At 42.0% G+C, this 15,004-nt stretch overlaps 1 protein-coding gene, 1 long non-coding RNA gene and 5 other non-coding genes across 7 annotated transcripts in view; 1 reads left to right on the top strand and 6 right to left on the bottom strand.

Annotated features, from left to right (window-relative positions):
* The window catches only part of LOC118397822 (uncharacterized), a 39,041-nt gene extending 33,566 nt beyond the window's left edge, over positions 1-5,475 (bottom strand). Inside the window, exons 1-2 of the long non-coding RNA XR_008071218.1 lie at positions 5,384-5,475; positions 4,972-5,000 (exon numbers count right to left, since the gene is read on the bottom strand). This is a non-coding gene — a long non-coding RNA (uncharacterized LOC118397822). The remainder of the gene's footprint in view (positions 1-4,971; positions 5,001-5,383) is intronic.
* LOC127909766 (small nucleolar RNA SNORD50) lies at positions 70-141 on the bottom strand. The gene has a single exon (XR_008072361.1). It is a non-coding gene; the product is annotated as a small nucleolar RNA SNORD50 (small nucleolar RNA).
* Positions 326-397, bottom strand: LOC127909782 (small nucleolar RNA SNORD50). The gene has a single exon (XR_008072377.1). It is a non-coding gene; the product is annotated as a small nucleolar RNA SNORD50 (small nucleolar RNA).
* LOC127909759 (small nucleolar RNA SNORD50) lies at positions 569-640 on the bottom strand. The gene has a single exon (XR_008072354.1). It is a non-coding gene; the product is annotated as a small nucleolar RNA SNORD50 (small nucleolar RNA).
* LOC127909760 (small nucleolar RNA SNORD50) lies at positions 812-883 on the bottom strand. Its single transcript, XR_008072355.1, has one exon. It is a non-coding gene; the product is annotated as a small nucleolar RNA SNORD50 (small nucleolar RNA).
* Positions 1,048-1,119, bottom strand: LOC118398901 (small nucleolar RNA SNORD50). The gene has a single exon (XR_004828722.1). It is a non-coding gene; the product is annotated as a small nucleolar RNA SNORD50 (small nucleolar RNA).
* Positions 5,476-5,594: 119 nt separating the features above from the next.
* On the top strand, positions 5,595-13,772 carry LOC118397883 (mitotic checkpoint serine/threonine-protein kinase BUB1-like). The gene is given in 25 exon segments (XM_052468960.1): positions 5,595-5,794; positions 5,994-6,053; positions 6,365-6,688; positions 6,761-6,804; positions 6,912-6,988; positions 7,100-7,146; positions 7,240-7,424; positions 7,655-7,791; positions 7,895-8,424; positions 8,624-8,670; positions 8,783-8,902; positions 9,130-9,246; positions 9,484-9,565; positions 9,675-9,750; positions 9,896-10,064; positions 10,320-10,389; positions 10,556-11,005; positions 11,149-11,471; positions 11,554-11,648; positions 11,851-12,012; positions 12,332-12,373; positions 12,375-12,490; positions 12,700-12,877; positions 12,967-13,073; positions 13,236-13,772. Coding segments are annotated over 25 exon segments (3,777 nt in total). The 5' UTR covers positions 5,595-5,771; the 3' UTR covers positions 13,432-13,772.
* Positions 13,773-15,004: the final 1,232 nt, after the last annotated feature.

Here is a 15,004-nt window from a genome sequence, read left to right as displayed (position 1 = left end):
CAGTCAAAATATTAACATGAAGTTTGTGCATGGATGTTCAAATGTATCATGATCAATTATGCCAATTGTATTTCAGAAGTCAGATCCGACAGGGTTGTCAATCTTACAGGAATCAGGTTCGGGATAGGTTCATCCTAAATACAATCTTGCAACGAGTTTGCACAAAACTAGCAGACACTTACAGTTGTTAGCTACAGACTGTATTTTTCTCATCCATGTCTGCTCTGCAGTTACCTGAAAGACAGTATGGTTTAAAAAAAAAAAATACCATTAACTTTATTGTGCATGGATGTTGAAATGTATCACGATTAATTATGCCAATTGTATTTCAGAAGTCAGATCCGACAGGGTTGTCAATCTTACAGGAATCAGGTTCGGGATAGGTTCATCCTTAATACAATCTTGCAACGAGTTTGCACAAAACTAGCAGACACTTACAGCTAGCTACAAGATGTACTTTCCCCATCCATTCTGGTCTGCAGTTCCCTGAAAGACAGTACAGTCAAAATATTAACATGAAGTTTGTGCATGGATGTTCAAATGTATCATGATCAATTATGCCAATTGTATTTCAGAAGTCCGATCCGACAGGGTTGTCAATCTTACAGGAATCAGGTTCGGGATAGGTTCATCCTAAATACAATCTTGCAACGAGTTTGCACAAAACTAGCAGACACTTACAGCTAGCTACAAGATGTACTTTCCCCATCCATTCTGGTCTGCAGTTCCCTGAAAGACAGTACAGTCAAAATATTAACATGAAGTTTGTGCATGGATGTTCAAATGTATCATGATCAATTATGCCAATTGTATTTCAGAAGTCCGATCCGACAGGGTTGTCAATCTTACAGGAATCAGGTTCGGGATAGGTTCATCCTTAATACAATCTTTGCAAAAAAGTAGGAGTAGACAACAGATTCTTACAGGCGTTACAGGAACATGTTCTGTGTAGAGGATTCCATTTCTGGTCTGCATATCTGTAAGTGAACAGTTTCACATTAAACCCTGGTGCATGTTCAACTGTGGTATCAGATATCTGCAAATGGTATTTCAGAAGTCAGATCCGACAGGGTTGTCAATCTTACAGGAATCAGGTTCGGGATAGGTTCATCCTTAATACAATCTTGCAACAACTTTATTGTGCATGGATGTGTCGTGGAATTGTTAAGTATTCAGACACAGTGACTTTTTCTACATTCGGTTAGGGTCCAGAATTATTCTAAAATGCATAAAATAATCTACACACAATACCCCATAATGACAAAGCAAAAACAGGTTTTATTTTAACGTGGTAAAAAATTAAAACACCCTGAAATATCTAATTTACATAAGTAATCCAATCCTTACTCTGTTTTTTATTTTATTTCACCTTTATTTAAGCAGGTAGGCTAGTTAAGAACAATTTCTCATTTACAACTGCGACCTGGCCAAGATAAAAGCAAAGCAGCGCTACACAAACAACAACACAAGAGTTACACTTGGAATAAACAAATAAACAGTCAATAATACAATAGAAAACGTCTATATACATTGTGGGCAAATGAGGTAGGATAAGGGAGGTAGGCAATAAATAAGCCGTCGTGGCGAAATAATTACAATTTAGCAATTAAAACACTGGAGTGATAGATGTGCAGAAGATGAATGTGCAAGTGGAGACACTGGGGTGCAAAGGAGCAAAATAAATAACATTATGGGGAAGAGGTAGCTTGGATGGGCTATTTACAGATGGGCTATGTACAGTTGCAGTGATCTGTGAGCTGCTCTGACAGCTGGTGCTTAAATTTAGTAAGGCAGATATGACTCTCCAGCTTCAGTGATTTTTGCATTTTCCAGTCATTGGCAGCAGAGAACTGGAAGGAAAGGCAGCCAAAGGAGGAATTGGCTTTGGGGCTGACTAGTGAAATATACCTACTGGAGCATGTGCTACGGGTGGGTGCTACTACGGTGACAAATGAGCTGAGATAAGGCGGGGCTTTACCTCGCAAAGACTTAGATGACTTGGAGCCAGTGGGTTTGGCAACGAATATAAAGTGAGGGCCAGCCAGTGAGAGCATACAGGTCGCAGTGGTGGGTAGTATATGGGGCTTTGGTGACAAAACGGTCGGCACTGTGATAGACTGCATCCAATTTGCTGAGTAGAGTGTTTGAGGCTATTTTGTAAATTACATCACCAAAGTCAAGGATCGGTAGGATAGTCAGTTTTACGAGGGTGTTTGCTAGCATGAGTGAAGGATGCTTTGTTGCGAAATAGGGAGCCGATTCTAGATTTAATTTTGGATTGGAGATGCATAATGTGAGTCTGGAAGGAGAGTTTACAGTCTAACCAGACGCCTAGGTATTTGTAGATGTCCACATATTCTAAGTCAGAAACGTCCAGAGTAGTGATGCTGGACGGGCGGGCAGATGCTGGTAGAGATCGGTTGAAGAGCATGCATTTAGTTTTACTTGCATTTCAGAACCATTGGATGCCACGGAAGGAGAGTTGTATGGCGTTGAAGCTCGTCTGGAGGTTAGGTAACAGTGTCCAAAGAAGGGCCAGAAGTATACAGAATGGTGTCGTCCGCGTAGAGGTGGATCAGAGAATCACCAGCTGCAAGAGCGACATCATTGATGTATACAGAGAAGAGAGTCGAGAATTGAACCCTGTGGCACCCCCATAGAGAGACTGCCAGAGGTCCGGACAACAGGCCCTCCGATTTGACACACTGAACTCTGTCTGAGAAGTCGTTGGTGAACCAGGCGAGGCAGTCATTTGAGAAACCAAGGCTGTTGAGTCATCCGATAAGAATGTGTTGATTGACTGAGTCGAAAGCCTTGGCCAGGTCGATGAATACAGCTGAACAGTATTGTACTTTGTTGAAGTACCTTTGGCAGCAATTACAGCCTTGAGTCTTCTTGGGTATAATGCTACAAGCTTGGCACCTGTATTTGGAGAGTTTTCCCATTATTCTCTGCAGATCCTCTCAAACTCTGTCAGGTTGCATGGGGAGCATCGATGCACAGCTATTTTCGGGTCTTTCCAGAGATGTTCGATCGGGTTCACTTCCGGGCTCTGGCTGGGCCACTCAAGGACATTCAGAAACTTCTCCTGAAGCCACTGCTGCATTGTCTTGGTTGTTTGCTTATGGTTGTTGTCCTGTTGGAAGGTGAACCTTTGCCTCAGTCTGAGCTCCTGAGCACTCTGAAGCAGGTTGTCATCAAGTATCTCTTCGTACTTTGTTCTGCTCATCTTTCCCTTGATCCTGACTAGTCTCCCAGTCCCTGCCGCTGAAAAACCTCCCCACATGTTGCTGCCACCACCATGCTTCACCGTAGGGATGATGCCAGGTTTCCTCCAGACATGACTCTTGGCATTCAGGCCAAAGAGTTCAATCTTGGTTTCATTAGCCCAAATAATCTTATTTCTTATGGTCTGATTGTCCTTTAGGTGCCTTTTAGCAAACTCCAAACTGGCTGTCATATGCCTTTTACTGAGGATGGGCTTCCATCTGCCCACTCTACAACAAAGGCCTGACTGATGGAGGCCACTGTGTTCTTGGGGACCTTCAATGCTGAATACATTTTTGTGTACCCTTGCCCAGATCTGTGCCTCGACACAATCCTGTCTTCGAGCTCTACAGACAATTCTTCCAACCTCACGGCTTGTTTTTACTCTGACATGCACTGTCAACTGTGGGACATTATACAGACAGATGTGTGACTTTCCAAATCATGTAGAAACATCAAGGACGATCAATGGAAACAGGATGCACCTGAGCTCAATTTCGAGTCTCATAGCAAAGGGTCTGAATATGTAAACAATTTCATTTTTAAAATTAATACATTTGCAAAAATGTCAAAAAACCTGTTCTTACTTTGTCATTATGGGGTATTGTGTGTAGATTGAGTTATTTATTCTAAAATGGATTTTAAAAATGAGACTGTGACATAACAAAATGGGGGGAAAACGAAAGGGTCTGAACACTTTCCGGGAATGCACTGTACTTAATTGTAATGCATATATATGCAATTAGTAATAATATTAGCTAGCAACAATATATAAATACTCTATTTTCATATTTTACAAACTGAAGGTTAACAATGTTTTTAAACAGGTAAATATAAAAAAATGGAAAGTTATGTAAACTGATGTACAATATTCATTCGTATTACAGGTATTTTTCAACCATTTCAAAATTATGCCAAAGTTAGAATACCTTTAATTGTTTAAATATTGTATTCTATAGTGGTATTGCTTTCCACCCTCTTATGCTTCATTCAACAGTTAGGTCGGTATTTTTTAAATCATAATGTAACACCATCAAATGTCATGCATATTTTTGTGCTAACGTGTAAAGAAAGAAGGGGTCGACTAAAAATAGTGTTGACAAAATTCTATTGTTATTCTTGTTTGGAAAAATGGGGTGCCAATAAAGAACTGGTTCTGAAAATAACACATTTCACTCAATCATTGTTTTAAATTGACTTCAATAAAACAATGAATATGATGAGAGTAAGCCAAATTTGAGGTCTTAGACATTTGCAGCTAGTTGTGCGTCTGACAGGGTGGAAATACCTCAAGGTCCACGTGTGAACAAATCCGCCTATAAATATTAGGATTCCGGTGCTTGACCAATGTTTTTCAAACATGTCCTTTTTGTGATAGAATACTAAGAAAAGAAAACAAATATGAACTTTTACCCCAAAAGTTACGAGGACCAAAAGACAATGGAATGCCCATTGGCCACAAATTATTATATTTACACTTGTATTCCATTTTGGCACTAAAATACATGTTTGACTCATATCGATGCCGTTTTCAAAACGTTAAGTTGTTTTTAGGAGCAGTCGCTCTTTTTGAATACAATCTTGAACAAAACTAGCAGCTGTTAAAATACAGTATATTCTTACAGGTTGTCTTGTTTTTGCATACAGACTTGGTATGGTATGCCACACTATTTCACAAAACTAGCAGCAGTTAAATTGACTTACAGGAGTTCCATTTTTTTTTCTGCAGTCCCCTGAAAGACATTAAGACAATAATAGCCTGTTAACATGTACATTTATTGTGCATACATAGCTTGCTAATGTAATGTAAATTGTATTTCAGTTGTCAGATACGACAGTGTTGTCGAATTTCAGAAGTCAGATTCGTCAGTGTCTACAATTTTGCACAAACCTAGCAGCAGTTAATTCATACAGCCGTTAGTTTTTCCTTTGAGCTAATGTTTCTGGGTTGCAAAAGGTGATTGGAGCGCAAGCAAACTTCGCTAACATGCGGTACTCTACTTATGCTTAACATTATTTCACATATCATTTTTAAGTGATGATTGACAACTAATGTCAATAGCTATCTTTCGTGCTATCTAGGTTATAACTGCAGATGTATTGCTAATAGTCTTACTTCCAGTGAACTTCGCCAGCAAACTAACTGAGTTAACAAGTTGGAAATTGCAGATAAAAGAGATCCCGTAAGCGTTTCGTGAAGTACTTATATTCAAATTCATCACACGATTCAAAACAGCCGATTCGAGCATTGGCGAAAATGCCATTGAAATTGCGTTTTTCTCGCTCCAAAGGCGCTGATTGGCTCCATTCGGATTTGTCGCGGTGCTTACTGATGACGTACCAGCTAAACACGCAATTTGAAATGTACCAGCTAATCTAACTAGCCAGCTGTGAATGAATCTAGCGGAGCCATTTTTTAAAATTAATTTAGCCAATTAATTAATTTAACTTGCTTGTAAATTGCTCGTATTTGTATTGTTATCAAATTTGTTGTTCAGTACACCATGGATGTTGGTTCACATTTACAGTAAGTTCCGATTTTAGTTAGCGAACTAGCTACACGTTAACTGTTGATTTCCCCAAACAACTAACGCAAATGATTGACAATAAGATAACTACCTAACTAAGTAATGATTTCTCCCAAAAATGTGTGAATAATATTACCTTTGATAGTTATAGATGTTTCTTTGATACCAGGGTTGTAAACAAATGTTTTGGTTTTACAGGAGTTTTGAGCAAAGCTTAAACAACTATACCGGAGACGACCCACTCGATCTATGGGACAGGTAACTTGTCAATGCATTGTGCAATGTGTGTAACCTTTTATTTAATTATTACATCTTCTTACTTACAATGACGGCCTGCCGGGGAACAGTGTTCAACAGAACAACAGATTTTTAACTTTTCAGCTCGGGGTTTCGATCCAGCAACCTTTTGTTATTGGCCCTTCAGGGAGGGGGGGAATATAACATTGTAAAAAAAAAAAAAATCAAAGTACTGATGAAGCAAGCAATTGATTGTGATTAATCATCTGTTTTTATGGCCAGCTTAAATTTGTTGGTGTATAACTCTTTACCATTTATTTACATTATTTCAGGTTTATAAAATATCTAGAGAAGAGACTACCTGCTGAAGACTCCATAGCGATGTCTCTTGTGCTAGATCGTCTAGTACAAATATTTCTCCAAGAAGAGCGTTATACCAATGACATCCGATACGTAAACTGCTGCATTAAATGTGCAAGTTATTACAATGAGCCCATCAGACTATACAGCCACATATACAGTAAGGGCATTGGCACCAGAGATGCAGTCCTCTATGTGGTGTGGGCTCAACAGTTTGAGCAGCAGGCTGACGCCGTGTACCAGAGAGCCATTGAAAACCAAGCTAAGCCAACTGACACTGTCCTTCAGCAATACAGGTAACTTGAAGTATTGTGTTTACCTTTCCATGTTGATGTTTCTATTGTTGATACATTTTAATGTATTCACAGAATGTTCCAAACCAGGACTTCTGGAAGTGTGGCAGGGGCTTCAGGTGAGACTTTTGTGTGTATTTCTTCCTTCTGTACCAGATCTTTGGCTGTGGAAATTATCAAAGGAAACTAATGTATCCACTATCTAACCTGTGTTTATGAAAACAAGCTGTACGGAATCCTCTTCAGAATTCCAACTTGGTAAATCAGCTGCATACCCACAGAGTGCCCAGCCCACAGTGCAAGGTGAGTTACTAACAGTTTTTGTAGCTTCAAACTTGGTATACATTGGTTAGTGGCCGTTTCTCATGTGTTGTTCATAGAAAGTGATCAATATGATATTTTTTTTTGCCACAGGACCCTGAACGTCTGTTCCAACTCCCTACAGACAGAACTGTTCGCATGTAAGTCACTAGACAGAATACCAATTCTTCTTATTGTCCCTTATTTTCGGAACGTTACATTATATTACCTCTAATGAAATTACTCTACCACAGAATCTCCCAGTCTGAAAATGTGGTGGTAAATAAACCCAATCAAGGCCCGGTTGTGAGCCTGCAGACAGTGTCGATGTACCGTACGGAAGACCTCGTCTGCGATGGGTCTGAACTATGCTTCGAGGAGGTCAGAGCCAGACAATACTTTGTGAGATGCAAGCAAGAGAAGAAACGGAGAGAGTTTGGTAGGATCATATGACTTCTTAACCCAGCGCTGTTCCATCACACTCCTCTAAAGAGAAGAAATGTATGGCTGGATTTTAGTGTAGTCAAAGACATCGATATGATAAGGCCACATGATATCCTTTAGACACCCTTCATCTAAATCAAATGCATTAACAACTGGTTGCATAGCTCACTACCACAGGGCTAATTGTGGGTTTGGACCAACGTTTTCTTTGTGTTCTGTTACCAGAGGAACGTCAGAGTTTGGTAAGAGAGCAGGAGGAGGAGGTAATGAGGATGAACCGGCTGTTGGAGGAGCTGGAGAGTAATCTCTGTGTGAGCTCTACAGGCCAGGGAAGCACTGCCAGTGTTCTACCAATGCAGCAGGTGAGAGAAAACACATTGCCTTTTTATCTTTAGTCGTTTCTGTTATAGTTTCCCTCGTACACTATTTTTTTTTTTTAAACATTGGTATTCACTTCTGTTTCAGACACTCTGCACACCTGCAACAGACCTGAATCCTGAGTTCCTCCAACATTCCTTAAGGCAACCTCTACTCTCGAGCAACCTCGGCATCAAACTCACTCTAGGCTTTAGACTGAACAGTGGACAGGACCCCAGACAAGGCATGGTTAGGGAATCTGAGACACACCTTCAGTGTGACAATCTCAGGGCTCCCATTACAGACACTCTGCGCTCACAGAGATCCGTTTCCTCATCTGGACAGTTGGAGGAGGTAAACACCTCCCATAGACGCTCCCTCCACATGCCAGAAGCAGCAATGGGTCACTTGTGTGAATGTACAAAAGCTCCAAAACCATTTGCAGTCGCTTCCCAGGCATATTCTCTACAACCTTCTCTAGTTCAGCCCCAACCAGAACAAAACCCTAAGCCATTTGGGTCGGCCCCACAGAAGCCAGCAGCCTACAGATCTGACGTGCAGCTTGGTGGAGTTCCAAATCAGGGTGGTCACTCTCACCTTAGCAGCATTTTCCAGCAGCACAACGGCAGCAATCATCAGTAAGTGATAATGAGTCATCATGTCTCCAGATTGGTTCTGGTTTTTCAGATGTGTAATTGTTCCCAAGCAGACTTAATTACATATCTTATGCTGCTGCTTAGTCAGAGTGAAACGCCTCAGAGATTAAGCTAATTAATTTGTTTTTAATTAATTTGCCGCTCATCATCTCCAAGCTATTCTCTTCTTTGTTTTTTCTAGTGAGGTGTCTGTCAGTGAAACTCCTGAGTCGGAGGTGAAATTAGATGGTGAGTAAAGGATCGTAACCTGGGCCCGTTATCCCCTTCATTGGAATCCGCATGGGAATTAAAAGATTGTTTAATCACACCGTCCCTCACTCACTCCTATTATCTTTGGCAGTGTCACAGGGAGGGTCTGGAAACGTGTCCCATATCACTCCTAACACTTCTCTGGGACTGGTGCAAGCCACCCCGTCCAGGGTGCTCCCATCCCCCACAGTCAACACACGAGAGGCACTTGGTGATAAATGTATACTTTTATTGAGGACTCAGTCATAAACCATGTTGTGTTTACATATTGGTGATTTAGATGTCTAAAATGCAGAAAAACCACTGTGGTGCTATCTACTACACCCAGTCCCTTTTTTTGGTGGATATATTCTAATGTATTACCATACCTGTGTATGGGAAAGACGCTACAACCAATGGAGTCCTTAGTATCTCACCGCTCTTTACCCTCACCTCCAGATGCTATCATGGACATGTTCCAGGCTCCAACCCTCCTGCAGGAGGACCAGTTCCGCAGCATGCCAATGCATCCACATCAGGCAGAGAACAGCTTTGATGCTGGCTACCAGAGAACGGGTAATTCTATTCCCATCTGATTGGAACTTCTCAAAACCTTTGTTTCAGACTGTAGGTCAAAGTGCATGTAAAACATTTGCATCACATTTTACAGTAAAACAAATAAATAAAATAAGAGGTAAAAGCCAATAATACACAATAAAAGCGACACATAATGGCGGGTCGCCCTTTTTTATTTTACATACAGTGATTTAAATGGTATTTCTATAAATGTTTTTGTTGTATTATGTAATGGAGGCGACGCTTCATTCAGCAAGCCCCGCAATGCAGTCCCTTTCGCCATCTTTCAGGATGAGAATGACATAAAGGAGAAATGCAGGTGAAGCATTGCATTTATTCGCCTGCATCCCTTTCTCTTTGCTGTCTCTTTAATTCAACATAGGATATTTATTAACAATGCATTATTGTTCTTCTCCTGCTCCATTTAGTGTTGCTATGGTGGACAATGCAAAGCCACCAAGGGCCCTAGCAGAAATCCCTGTATCTAAACCAGAGAAACGAAATGTAAGTGCACAATTACATGGTGACTTACCCATGTTGATTCAACAAGGACTCAATGTTGTTGATGGTTGGGTTATTTTAAGTTGAGTACACAATGCAAACCTTTATCGTTTCGTGTGTTTGCTCGTTTACATTTTTAAAAAATCAGGAATCTCCTTTGGAATTGATACCAGATGAGAGCACTATGTGGGAAGCACGCTACAACTCCCTGGCCGCCTGCCCCAACAGCACCAGAGACTTTTCACTGTCGGCTCACCTGATCTCCACGCCCTTCCAAAACAAAGCTCCTTACTCCTGGGACTTTGATCAGGATCAAGGTAGCCCTCTGTCTGAGCTTATACAGGATGCATCCCAACGGGTACCATAGGGCTCTGGTCAAAAGTAGTGCACTATATAGGGAATAGTGTGCCATTGAACTCTGATCAAAAGTAGTGCACTATATAGGGGAATAGGGTGCCATTTGGCAGTTCAGAAATCAAATGCCCTCACCTGGCAAAACGTGTCTGTAGTTCAGAACAACAATGCTGTCTATAGCAAGTACTTTACTTTTCTTTTCTTTTTTCTCCCTCTAGAAAATGATCAACCCAGAGGCTTTGGGGGTCTGGAAGAAGTCCCTTTCCTACGACAACCCACAAAACTCAGGTACTTAACAGTAACCCCCTATTGTAGACTACCGGTAACTGCAGTGTACTGTATGTATGTGTTCACGTTGAATGTTTGTTGGTCCACGTTTTTGATGTGTAGTCAAGAGTGAGGGTCAAACCATTGTAGTTGCCTCCATGGCGGTGATAATGACCTCCTTCCTCAGCCCTATCATAGAGCAGAGCCCACCTGATGGGTTACCTGAGACTGGCACGGAGTGCTGTATGAGAGCTCAGGGCTTTGTTGAGCAGGGCACCATCGTGGGAGAAGGGCTGGCCCAGCGAAGCCTGGCTACCTGCTCCATGACTGAAGTGCAGCATCATGCCCCGGCCGCACTGTCCTTCAGAGACCAGACTGCCCCCCTGACCCATGCTGAGGTGGCAGTGGCCAAAAGCCCTCCTTCCAAGGCCTCAAAGCCAGACTGGGATGTATATGTGAGCCCAGAGCAGTCCTCAAAGCCAGCTTTTCCTCTCCCACAGCGTGCACCTGTGGCAGAAGCATTCATTTCAAAGAGCCAGATCTATGCCTTCAAATCCAACTTTGATGTTCCAACTTGTCCAGAGAAAGCCCCAACGGCTGCCTTCGATATCCCCATGAGTCCGGAGTGTGCACCCAAGTGAGACTGGTTAGTGGTCAAAAGCCCAGAGGTTGTGGTTGAACCTGACTTGGATGTCTTCATGAGTGCCCGTCAGTGTCAGAGAACAGTCGGCATCCTTCTGGAGACCGTGGACATCCCCATGAGTCCAGATCCACCTAAATTTGGCTCGGATGTGACCATGAGTCCATTCCAGTCGTCATCAAAAAGTTCAGAATGGATATTCCTATGAGCCCAACTCCAGAGGTGAGGTTTGGCTTGGATATTCTTATGAGCCCAAACCAAGGTTCAAAGGTGAACATGGATGTTCCCATGAGTCCAGCAGCTCAAGGGGCAGCAGCTGTAGAGCTGGTCTCCGACCCCTGGGATGAGGAGTTGATTTCCTCCCTGCTCTCCAAGCTGTCCACACCACTCACCTCACAGCCTAACTTCACCACCTGGCAGTGCAAAGTCCCCAGCATTGCACCCAAGATGACCATCAAGATCGGTAAGAAAGTTGTCCATCTTTGTGTTTACAAGCAGTGACATTTAAATGACATCTGAAAATGGCTTTGATGGTCGTCACACAGGTGAAGGCTCCTTACGGGTTGACTGTGTACTCGGACAGGGTGCCTTTGCCACAGTCTACCAGGCAACTGACACCTCGGAGAAGATGATTTTGAAGGTAAGATGGATCTTGACTTTATATTAATTTACAACAGTTGACTCCCCTGACCCTTCAATGAAATTAGTAGTAATTATTTTGCCTCTGCCATTACTAAGGCCAGAGAACATGGCATGTTTTTATGGAGCTGGCCCTCACAATGAATGCGCTCCTATTGGGTGATGGATTCTCAATGCTTGAATGTGTCTTTCTTAATTTATAGGTGCAGAAACCTGCCAATCCGTGGGAGTTTTACATCAACTCTCAGCTGAATGTCCGGCTGCAGCCCAGCATGCGCCACCTCTTTAATAACATCCACTCTGCCCACCTCTTCCAGAACGATAGTGTGCTATTGGGCAAGCTCTACAACTGTGGCACCCTATTGGTGGGTAGTAACCCCTCTTCATCACCCACCAGACTTTGTCAATCAATTAAAGATCAAGGATACTTCCCAATTATATCCCATTCTTCCCAAAGTGTGTAATGTTTCACTTCCATTCACTGATTTGAAAGGACTGGTATAAAAAAATATAGTGGAAACTCACTCTAGCCCATGCCTGTATCAATCTAATGCTTTTAGATTTGTGGGAAGTGGTGAACAAGTTTACACTATAGGAGAAAGGAGATCTTATTGGGATGCACCCAAGGAGAGGCCACAGCAGAGCACTGAAAGGAGTTAAACATGTTTTATTATTCCCCTCTAGAATGCTGTAAACCTGTACAAGAACCTTAGTGACAAGGTGATTTCCCCAGCCTCTGGTGATCTACTTTACTGTCTGCATCCTGCACATGGTGGAACAGCTGCACAATATCCACATTGTTCACGCTGACATCAAACCAGACAACTTCCTGCTGGGAGAGAGGTAGTGACGTCCCTGAGTGTGTAAAGGAGACCGATAGGAATCCTGTATCAAATGCTAAACTTAATATTTTCAACTGTGTCATTTCAGTGAGGAACATATTTTATTTGAGTATTTTCCTTACAATCATTTAGTAGTGGGTGGATGCAGTACTCTACCAGGGATTTCCAATGTCTCTTAACTGTTTTAATTTTTTGCCTGTTGTTCTTTAGGTTCCTGGAGAAAAAGTATTTTGACCAAGAATATCTGGATCATGGCCTCTCCCTAATTGACCTGGGTCAGAGCATTGACATGACTCTGTTCCCAGAGGGCACAGCTTTCAACGCCAAGTGTATGACCTCTGGCTTCCAGTGTACAGAGATGCAGAGTGGGAGACCATGGAACTACCAGGTAAAGATTGCTTGTTTGTGTGCGTGCTCCTGTAATGATGGTGGATGTCTGATAATACCTGTTGAGGATATTAAGTTTCTTTGTTTTAGACGGACTACTTTGGTATAGCTGGAACGGTGTACTGCATGATTTTTGGAACATACATGCAAGTGACACAGGAGGGTGGCGTGTGGAAGACAAATGCAGTATTTAGAAGGTAACCCTTTTAGTAGGAGTTTTTTTTACACAACCCACAACTTATTTTTTGCTCTCAAACTCGTTGACTATATTTGTTGTAATTTTGAAAACATCTCTCCACTCCACCGCAAATAGTTAAAATTCACACTATATTACCTTTCCCCTTGTCTGTCTCCTCCAGAAATCCCCACAGTGATCTGTGGACAGAGTTCTTCCACACTCTGCTGAATGTACCTGACTGCAGCTCCCTGCCCTGCCTGCGGAGCCTGCGCAGTAGACTGAGCACTGTGCTCCAACAGAACTACAGCAACAAGCTGCCGTCACTGAAGACCCGCCTGGTTATCCAGCTGTTAGAGAGCAGGACGACACGGAGATAGAACTCCCTGAGAACCTTTCTACTCCTGGGTCCTGTTCAGTAGGTATACAATTAAAGAAAGCGATCTGAAACTGAGTGGAACTTGGGAGATACTATCTGGACTTTATGAACAACCCTAATGAACACGACCCTGGATGGATACTACTGCGATGTTGAATTTCTAGTCCATTTGTAAATACAAAAGATTTACCTTAAATTGGGTCCGGTCACTGTGATAACCGTTTATGCATTTTAATGTTTTTTATTGATAACCATTTGTCCATTTAAATAACAGAAATTGTGAGGTTGGTGATGTTATGGTGTATTTAAATTTGTAAAGAATAAATAAACATTTTAACATTTCTGTTTTGCAAGTGTAGTTTACCTTTGAATTTCTTTTGGCTCTAACTTCATGCAGAAATGTCACTAGGTGTCACCCTTGTTCAAGAAATTGAGCAACATGCTCTAGTTTGTGAATTTACTGTGTAATTTTAAGGACAGTATTTGATATTAACACAGTATATAGTTGTGTATTCCCTTGATACTACAATGCAAGATAAATGAAGGTGAGGCAATTATTTATGTTTCAGTACCTATTGCCAGATGTTTGATGATAGTAGCTAGGTTAATGCACCAGCAGAATATAGCAATCAAAAATGACTTTTCATCCAGAACAACAGATCAAAACAAATTAAGGAGGTGATGTACGAAATTAGCACAAAATACTTGACTGGTTCCAAGTGTCGGAGCAATTCAGTTTCGAGTCATACCAAAGACTTAAAATGGAACCCGATGCCTCTGCTTGGCGCTCGGCATTAAGGACATGGATTGGGTGATGAACCCCTGTGATAGGCTAGTGTCCTGCCCAGGAGGTGATCTGTTCTGGTTTGGACAAGGCTTTCTTACAATTCAGTTTGGATCCAGGATACATATGCAATTACCACAATCTGTGCCTCTACAGTACAGTGCCCTCAGGTGCCTCTAGTTTTGCCACTGTCTATTCCATTGCTAGGCACCCTGTTTGACTCCCACTTTAACAGCTCTGCCCTTTGATGTCCTCAGCATTATTAATGAGCTTTTTGTTTGGTCACAGTATTTCTGACCCCAATGGTACCCTATTCCCTTGTGGGCCCTGGTCAGAAGTAGTGCACGGGAGAGGGAATGGGGTGCCATTTGGGACATTAGCATTGTCAATCAGAAGCCTGTGATATGAAAAGAGGGCACAGCAGAGATTTGAGATTTCGCCGCAGCTGGAACGGTGATGCTGAAACAGACCAGACTTTTAGGGTGGACGCTAGAGTAAACCTCTCAAAGGGTGTTAACGATAGAAGCGTGCCTCAATCTGTTTTTCCTTTACCATCCCCTCAGGCGAGAGTGATATCAGAGACCATCAATACTAGCCTGGCTGACACGACCCATGATCAGGCCACTGATCTGACACCTTGCGATGAGAACCTAGACACCCTAATGAATAGGGAGGATTTACACATCGAACAAACCTCATAACATTGAATATAAATCGAGGCAATTACTTTTTTATTTGGTGTATTCCGGTGTGTGAGATATTAAATGTCACAAACTGAAAATTGAGTTTG

The sequence above is a fragment of the Oncorhynchus keta genome, chromosome 19 (genome assembly GCF_023373465.1).
Source record: "Oncorhynchus keta strain PuntledgeMale-10-30-2019 chromosome 19, Oket_V2, whole genome shotgun sequence".
Classification (NCBI taxonomy): domain Eukaryota; kingdom Metazoa; phylum Chordata; class Actinopteri; order Salmoniformes; family Salmonidae; genus Oncorhynchus; species Oncorhynchus keta.
Note: the sequence above shows the minus strand (reverse complement) of the source record. Positions and strands in the feature narration are given on the sequence as shown.